The 9558-nt window shown below is 45.4% G+C and overlaps 1 protein-coding gene across 2 annotated transcripts in view; it reads left to right on the top strand.

Moving 5' to 3' along the window:
- The first annotated feature begins 471 nt into the window (after positions 1-471).
- The window catches only part of LOC137782500 (carboxy-terminal domain RNA polymerase II polypeptide A small phosphatase 1-like), a 17803-nt gene continuing 8716 nt past the window's right edge, over positions 472-9558 (top strand). Inside the window, exons 1-2 of one of the 2 annotated variants that reach the window (XM_068571802.1) lie at positions 472-810; positions 6379-6527. In XM_068571802.1, the coding sequence (XP_068427903.1) occupies positions 738-810; positions 6379-6527 (222 nt within the window). In that variant the 5' untranslated portion in view covers positions 472-737. Of the gene's footprint in view, positions 811-6378; positions 6528-7724 lie in introns of those variants that run through there. The other variant, XM_068571801.1, reaches the window with a different exon arrangement.

Consider the following 9558-nt stretch of genomic DNA (forward strand, 5'->3'; position numbering starts at 1 on the left):
TTCTCTTTTTTTTTTCGAGAGGAGAGTAACTTTAATCTAAGGTGTGGGCACTTTAAAGACTGTCCGTAACTTCCTCTCCTCTCGGTCGGTTTCAAGGCGCCCACCACCCCGTTCAAAGTCAACTTTATATAAAATGCACCACGCGCGAGAGACGCCTGCACTTTTAACGCCATAAAATATACAAATATGCTCCAGTGTCGACGTGACAGAAGTGTGGACACACAAAAAAAATCGAGTTTTTAAAACACGTTGAAGCACTTTTATTCGGCCTAAATGCACACTTAAAATAATGCGAAAATAAATAAATAAAAATGAATGATGTATTGACATGTTCGCCCTAAATTACACGAGCACCCGACGCACGTGCGGGGCGACACTGAGCAGAGAGCCTCGCGCGCTGCGTTGTGGCTTTAAGAACCGGGCTTCCTTGAAACCGTCAGGTTCCGTGTCCGCGCGGCCGGATCGATTGAACATGATTCAACGTAACAACTTTTTAGAAATAACTCTTTTTTAAAGTCGCTTTTAACTTGTTGCACTTTTGTTGCCCATGCTCGTCCCCGCGGTTTGGGAGCGTTTCTTTAAAGTTGGACGCTCAGTATGCGCCTTTGCAGACAGGGAGTGGCAAAAATATAAATACTTTTCTTTCCCTTTTTTTTTAAAGCCATAACACCTCCAACTTTTTTTCTTTTTTTAAAAAATACAGCAACAACGTCCTTGTCTTTTGAGTGACGGATCTAATGGACCATTCGCCGTCGATAATCACGCAAGTAACCAGAGACGAGGAGGAAAATGCGACTTGTCGCGCGGACGGTGAGTTTGGCCAAAGTTTGCAGAACTTTTTTCAGCTGCGCATGACTCCGTCAGCGAGGCACGAGACAGCGGTGTGTGTGTTGTGTGTGTGTGTGTGTCTGCGTGTGTGTGTGTGTGTGTGTGTTTTTTTAGGACGCCACAGTGTCACAAACGCCACGTGAACGAGCTCAGACACTGTCTTCCCACTTACTCTGGGGGGAAATACACTATAATGTCCTCGAAAGGCATTTTTTAAAAACACTTTGACGAGCTGTGAGGGGGTTAGAAACAGGTTGCCTTCTGGGTAGGCCGAAGCCAGCGGCTGCCGCTCAGGAGCTTTTAACGCATAGGAAGGACACGCGAGTCTGTGAGGTTCACAAAAAAATATTTTGAAAAAGTCACTGAGCTGGCTGAGTTTTAGTGTGTTACATGCAAACTGTGAGTAAAACATCCGTAATAAATAGTACCTATCGAAAGGGGGCCGGGTCAACTTTGACAGTTCACTGTTATTGTTTTGGACTGATGTTTATCTCATCAAGATAATCCCAAGAAGTTATATTCATGATTCAGGAACACATTATGAACACGTAATAATAAAAAATGACATTTATAGCCCCAAGCCAGGTGCATTATGACTGTGGTTGGACTAAAATGCCTGGCCGTAACTCAGCGGGGAGGCACTCCCTCCTCATAGATGGAGTAGTTCTTATCAGTAGTTCTGGGCTAACGGCTTCCTCATTGTGTCAAGAGAAGTCTGAAACCATGCGGTGGAAAGCAAGTTGCACACATCTTGTTGTATGAAATTGACAATGCATGACATTTGAAATGTTCCTACACAAAAGGAATTAGCTGAAGCCTATTAAGGATCAAGAGGAGTGTTCCTCTCATCCCCATGAAATATCCCTCACACCCCACGCTGGTGTGAGGAAATCGACACTATCTTTGACCTACAGAGCAGTGGTTGGCTTCATGAGGTATGGATCCCCCGACTTAATCTTTTAGGATTATTATCAATAAGTAAAAAACAAACAGTATCACTTTACGACATTGTCTCTGTTCCATTCTTTGCATTAGATGTTGCAAACCTGAAAGACCAAGCGCTTCAATAAAAAGATCACAGAACTGCAAATTAGAGGCTGAAACAGAGGAATTTGATGACAAATGCGGGGTCACTGAAAAGTCACGTAAATCACCTGTGTGGCATTGAGAATGCCAGAAAAAAACACAGTGAAGTGCTGAAAGATGTCTGTGTCCAGATTTGGCGTTTGCGTAAAAGACGCCTTTCTTTGAGCAAAGAGCCAAACCAACGTCAACTAATGAATGCATACTTCCTGGCTGACAGTGGGTGTATTTGTCTCTTCCTCAGGTGTGACTTTAACACAATAAATATTCCTTGGAAGTTGGCTGTTTTTCTCAGCTCAAAATTTTGTCTGAACGCCTATATCATGCAAGCATGACCCAGAGTTTGTATAGGCGGTTGTAAAATGTGAAACTTTTGAACGTGCATAATCCGGCAGTTCTCATTTTGTAGTTAAAATAGCCCAGTCTCAAGTTAACGGCATGCACCTGTTGAGGTGTTGCGAGTCCTGCCAAAATCTTTTCAATAAACAGATTCGGTTGGTGTCAGCTTTTTCTGAAATTGTGACTGGGTGTCAAACCATCCTGACCTCCCCTCCCATGACTTCACTTCGCACTTAAAAACGAAAGAGAAGACGTAAGATGAGACTGAATGAAATGAATGAATTTAATGACCTTTCCTCAAACCGGAAAGTGATATATGGGCTGCAGCGTGTGGAGGGTGGGGGTGTAAATCTGGGTCAGGTCGTGACTTTGCAATGCTGCAGCGGTTGTGCCAGTTCCAGTCAGCAGGTGGCAGCACTGCCCAGCCTACGAGGACGAGGCGACTCCAGCCCGCGCTCAGATTACTTCCTCCCCTGGCCAAGAGGTCATGAGTCCGAAACACGGCGCCATGAGCTGTAAGAAAAATGGGGGGAGTTGTCGTCAGCCCTTCTGTAGTTTCACAAGCTAAATGTGCGTTACCGTATCTCATCATTCCTTCAGGGACACTTTAGTTTAGTTCCATGTCTGGCGACGTGTTGGTCAGTTCGCAATTCTAATATGCAAGTTTTTATTAACCACGATTATGCAGCTATTACTGTGTCGTTTAGAATAGTTTCAGGGATCATTTTCTGCACCATCGAGCCGCATTTGAGCACAGCAACTTCAGCTGGAGTAACTGCAATAGTTGGTGTTGTTGTTATTGGACATGATGCAAAGATTTTCAGATGCAAAAAAAAAGAAATGTCCAAAACATGAGCTAGCTTGGCCACCGAGGACCTGCCATACCGCCTGGGGGGGCGCGAAGCGAGTTCGTCGGATTGTAACGGAATATCCGGTGTCAAAGTGGCGGGAAGTCGGGCCTCATTCTTTCTGTGTCTGGATGGGAATAGTAGGCGGCATACCGAGGCCCCCGACCGAGTGGTGCTGAAACATGCTGATGTGGCGTGGGAGGAGGAGGGGTGGGAGGTCGCCGCCTGAGCCTCGGATACACCATGACCTCATTATAAGCATCTGAGCCCCTTTGACCAGAGAGAGGTGTGAGGAATGCTGCAGTACAGTTCGCTTCTTCTTCTTACCCATATCTGCTTCCTAATTATACACAGGGGCCCAACTAAATGGCGGGCAAATAAGTCAGACGGTCAGCCAGCCGAGTGTTGGAAGTCTTCAAGGTTTCTCCTGGTTCAGCGCGCCACGGTGACGACACCTGCAGGTCCGGTGGTTGCTCGGAGGGACAAACTGTGAACCGCGTGACACCGTTTCAGAGCGAAGACGTGGCTCTGCTTGACGCAGTACTGTCTTCTCTGTGAGATATCTGTATGGTATCTGTGAGCCTTTATATTCAGCACAGTTTCATAGCTTTGTTTAGTATTTTTTTTTTTAACTTGATGCATCCCATTGTGCTGAGGAAACGGGTTCACCCATGTCAAGCTCCCTTTTTATTTTTAGCTCGTGGTGGGGCCCTAGGGAAGGCGACGTTGTCGTTTCGGCCTACCGCCTTAGCCCGGACTGAAATATCTCAACAACTGTTAGATGAATTGGCAGAAGAATTTTGTACACATGACCTCGCGAGGGTCAAGTGTAATAACATTTGTGATCCCTTTACTTTTGTTGTATGATCTTCAGGGGGGAAAAAACGTTTTCAGACCTTATTTTGGCCCTTAACTCTTTCTTTCAGGAGCCTGTGCCGTCTGTGCAGCCCAGGGTCTTGTTTATCAATTTCACACAGTATTGTCTTCTCCATGCGTCACTTTAGGAAGCAACGCAATGTTGCTGAGTAGCATAAAGTGAAGTCTCAGCGGTTTAGTGTACTTCATTGTATATCCACGCGCTGGAGCGAACACACAGCTCAGCCGTTTCCTGCTGCGGGTTTGTCGGCGACACCACAAGGTTTTGTTTACAGCCCGCTGGGAGCAGGCGGGCGGCGCTGCGTACTGTATTTGCACTGAAGAATATCATCATTAACCGCTGTCAGCAGCTGCTCCGACAGACTATTTTAGGCACTCCGATGTGTATGAGCATGTGCATGATGTTTTTTAACACTACAAGGCCTCACCTGCCGGCTCGCTTCATGCGTATTTGCACACAGACCTCTGGAGAGGTATGTCCCGACGAGCTGACAAGCTCTCTAGCGCCGCCGTCCACTCTCAGCCCCTAATGCAGGTGTCAACACAGCTGTAGTGAATAACACCTAAAAGTAGGTCAGACTCGTTGGGGGATTCAACTGGGCCGAAAAGAAAGGTTGTTATCAATTTATCTATACAGCCTTTATAACTATATATTCATTTGTGCCATTTTCTTTTGTAATTTTTCTTTTTTGATCACTGTATAATTTGAATAAATGTGTACATATTTGTTGTGTTTGTTTTTGGTTCTGTTACCCTTCCTATTATGGGATTGTTAGACTTAATATAGTAGTAATAAAAATAGCTAGCGTTAAGAAAAAAAAAAATCTTATACTTTTGAAACAACCTGAGAACAATGGCAATGCTTTTACTTTTTTAAATTAAGAGTTTCCAATCTTCCCACATTACAGGATGTGCTTCGGCCATCCCAGCAATCACCGAAGCAACACTCCATTTGTCGTCTGCTCGAAAAGACAAGCATTGCCCATCTGTGCTACTTTGCAGTCGTTACATATTAGCAGCGAAAGCAAGTTGACAGGTCTGTGATACACCTCACACTGAGGCTCTAGTCTTCACTGAGCAGCATGCTAATGCTGCAGCCGACTGCTCATCAAGGCTCAGCTAAGTGTCCTCTCTCATCACTCTAAACCAGTTTATGGGATGTTTTTGCTGCCACGCGTGTCAATAACTGTGAGTGACAATAAGGTGGATAAAATGCAAATGGACATCGGCACAATCATTAATATTTTTTAGATTTTTTTCAGGCAGATATTAGTTAAAAATGAACAGCTTTCTTCCAAATTCTAAAACCTGTGTGCTCAAACTAAAATTCTTATATCTCCAAATATAAATAGTGGAACTGCTTCATAGACAATGAATTGGGAAAGATGTGATGATGCAGAGAGCACCCAGGGGGCATGATCCGTTTGATTGTAGGTTTTTTTGTTTCAGAACAAGTCATTTGGGTATAAACAAGGAAAACCTTCTCAGTCTCCCATTCATTGGCTTTGTAGCCGTTTCAGACTTAATACTTGATAACATTCTCGAGTTGTAGACTTACTTCTCTGGTTTCTGGCTGTGCGACAGCAGCTCATGTTCACAAATATTAATTTGACTTTCTGGGCCATGGAAATTCTTAATGTTGTCAGCGTTGCCCTTGTAAGTTAATTAGGTATGATTTTTAAAATTGAGAAATCTGTTTCCAAAAAATAAATCTTGGCCAACATCAATGCAAATATAGAAGAATTTTTATAAGAGCTTGTAATTTGATTTATGGTAGTTTTAGATTCTACACTTGTCCAGTAGTTTAAATAGTATCTCACCTGCTGACCCCTGTTACAACACATGCAACAGCGTAGACATTTACTGGAAGGCATTCACCGGACGGTTGCCTGTGAAATCTATTCAAGCAAATTCTTGGTAATTGAACAACAAAATATGCACTGGAAAAGCGTGTCCACGATGTCTTCACCTGGCTAAATTTGGGGCCGACACCTACACCTACACTTTGTTACGCAATGTTTAACCTTTTGCTGCTCAGCTAAAATAACCAAGTCGAGCAGTACACAACCCGAAAGAGAGAGAGAGAGAAAGCGAGCACAGTACGGAGGCGCTGACAGACCGATTAGAGTGATGCACAGATCGTTTTACTGGATCAGCATTGCTGCCAGTACTGACGGCGCGAGTCCTGGCCAGATGTTCTGAGTCTCTTACGAAATAAAACTGGAATAACACAAATAAAGATCAATACAGTACGTGGTGCGTGGCGATGGGCAGTTTCCACTGCTGTAGTTGACGTTACACACTGAATAATAACCCGACTCAGTCCCTCTTCCGTGGGGTTTATGCAGCTCAGTCACGTGGGTACGGCGAGATCATCGCGTCTTATGTTTGTTCTCTGTTCCAGGTGCTACCGAAGCTTCCCCGTCGCAGAAGCCTCGCAGCAGAGGCCTTCTCCACAGTCTCTTCTGCTGTCTTTGTAGCAAGGAATCGGAGCCACCACCGCTAAAAAGCAGTGCCCCCCTCTTGGTGGAGGAAAATGGAAGTCTGTCAAAAGTAAGTTCACCGCTCAATGTTCCCTCTGAGATCAACTTTCTTCTCCCCCTCATCCTCTCGGAGCAGCATGCGGTCAGTGTGACTGGCAGCCGCGTGATGCGTCTAACATGTTTTTTTGGCGTCGAGCTTTTCATGTTTACAAGAGCACACGTCTCCTGAGGGTGGTGTAGCATGGGCAGTGTTGAAAAGTGCAGCCATGTTTCAGACAGCTATCGAGATGACTGGGCATACCATGAATGGTGTAAATGGTGCAAATATTACAGAGGTCTGACTGGAAGACCACCACTTGCAAGAAAATAAAACGCTACTGGAGATGTGCTACGAGCAATGCACACTACATTAATCATTAGGATGCTTCAGAGCATTTGATCTTTAAATCTTTCTGGGAATAACGTATGGAAGGTTGGGATGATTGAGCACGATCACGTTACCATAAATTGTTGGACAATTGACAATGCCCCCCATGGTTTAAATGAGCATCTTCTTAGAAAACAGCATGGCTTTTGGCAGTTATGGTCTGCAGATCAAGTGGTCAAGACGTTCTCAAGTGTCGGCTTCAGATTTATGCCTTAGTTCAGCCTCTTTATAGAGATTTGATATTCCAGAAGTTATTTGTCACGTCTTTCCAAGTCCCCAAAATAAATTGCTTGGTCTCTAGCAAAGGGGGTCGGGCCGAGTGCTGTGCTCAGTTTTGGTTGTGACAAACTGTCATATCAACATGCATGCTGCTCCTGTTGCTGTTACTCTCCCTGGGGGCTTCGGGCTCAGTGACTCCCCCCACCAGCTGTGTGGATATCCACTCTGAATGGGCCCACCAGTTACCTGCCAGTCACTTGCACTTGGACTCTGCATGATCCGGATCCAATGCATGGAGTAAAAACTTTGAACAACCAGAATCCAGACTGAGGAATCGTTTCCTGATGTATTTGGAAAACTCAGAGCAGAGCAAAGTCTCCGTGGAAGGGAGGCCATCTACCGAGGCCATGATTGCTGAACAATGCCAGATTCCCAGTTTAACAGAAGCTTTGAGCGGCCCTTCAAAGGGAAGTGCTGAACTTGGCATGCAAGTGCTTGTGGAATATACGGAGCACACTGCTGTCAGCAGAGGAATGGACCCTGCTATTCTTTGTCTGAATATTTGCGACATGAGTGGAGATGAGACTGAATCCTACACGTATTGCAATGGACAATGTGAGAGCTTTGAGCAATACCCAGAAAGCGATGGCTTTTTTGAAGCCGACCACATCCTCGCCGAGTGTGAGACTTCGGGGTTAAGCCAAGCATTCGACGAATGTGCTCACCCCTGTGTGTGCTTTAAACCTCACAAGTCTTCTGAGCACTCCGCTGATCATAGATTAAATTCCAAATGTAGTTCTTGCTGCGAACGCTGTGCAGGACACCTCCGGTTATTTCAGCAATGTAAGCCCTCTAATCAACAGATTGAGTCTTTTGACTTTGAGCCAGCTTTAGTGGCAGTAAACTGTGACGGTTTTGGGCAGTGTGAAATGTCTGATTTCATACCTGAGTCTGCCGACCATCTCGGGTTCCAGCAACAATACGAACCCTCTGACCAGCAGTACGAGTGCTCCGAGTCTGAGCAAGACACATCGACAGAAGACTCTGAGCAATGTGAAAGTACGGGTTTCACACCGAACATCTCCGACTCGGTGGACTTATTGGACTGTGGCACAGAACTTTGTGAGTACAATGAATGTACCAATGACGACTGTGAGGAGCGCTGTTCTACTGACGGGGAGGATGAGCAAAATGATACCGAGCCCATTGATGAAGATTCCTACGTATTATCAGAGGAGGTGAATTCCTCACATTTCGAACCTGTTTATTTTGATGACCAGGACAAAGTTCCCCTGGCAAGTGAATGCTGTGAGTCTGAGGAAACTGCGTTGAATACGTCCGCTGAAGACTGTGAAACAGGTTACTCTGACGCAAGCCAAGAGCGTGATGAAGTCTGTGCTACTTCTGAGCAGTGCTTTGTCAAAACCTCTGAGTTTTGGAGTGAAGAAGACTTTCCCTCAGAGTGCTCTTCTGTTGAAACCAAATCCTTTAAGACTTGTCCTGGTTGCAGCATTCCATCAGACTACTGCTCCGATTCATCTGGGGAGTCCGAGAAAGGAGCTCAGGACGACTCAAGTGATGAGCAGACTCAGTGGGAGTCTTTCGAAGACGATGACGACGAAGAAAGCCAGCAAAGCCAAATCGACGGAAGTGATGAGGTTGAAACGCCCACCGTCGATACGGTTGTCGAGGATTTTTTTGATCTGTTCGACAGCGCTGACTATTCCGGACACGCGTTTGCACAAAAGCAACGCTACATCTCCTGCTTCGACGGGGGAGATATCCACGACCGCCTGCACCTTGAAGAGGTTCAAGCCGAGGCACAGACGCTTGCATATGAATTTGAAGAAATCAATGAGGAAATTGATGTCGAGGAAACCGATGCATGCTTTGATGCTCTGGAAGAAGCGTGTGAAGACGCTTGCGAGGACGATGCGAGTCAGAGAGGTGATGCCTTTTTTGGGTCTTGTGAATCGGAGGAACCACCTGAAGACTGGATTGTAGAATCTGAATCAAGTCAAGCAGAGGAAGAAGTTGAAGAATATGAATCGGAAATAAGAACGGAGCCGGACGAATGCCCTGAGTTTGATGACCATGTGTCTGAAATCGGCGATGCAGAAGAAGCTGAGGTCTGCCCGGAAAGTATGAGTGCGCCTTGTGTTGAAGACATCGCTGTTGAAGGTGATGCTTATGAAGATGAAGCCTTGGCCGCTCAGAATTACGAATCTCTTGGGGACAATACGTCTCCCGTTGGTCATTTAGCTGTCGCTGAGCCTGAATACAAAGCATTTAATGCATATTCTGAACTGGAGCCATATTGGTCACTTGTAGATCATGAGGACGATGGAGAGACGTGCACGCCGGGTGTTGAGGAATACTATGCATATCAGATGGAAAGCATTCAGTCGTCTGTTAAACAAGCCCTGAATGGATTTATCATGGAAGAAAGATTTAA

This window comes from Clinocottus analis, unplaced genomic scaffold, assembly GCF_023055335.1.
Source record: "Clinocottus analis isolate CAN_PGR_092001 unplaced genomic scaffold, fCliAna1.0.p SCAF_12, whole genome shotgun sequence".
In the NCBI taxonomy this organism is placed as follows: domain Eukaryota; kingdom Metazoa; phylum Chordata; class Actinopteri; order Perciformes; family Cottidae; genus Clinocottus; species Clinocottus analis.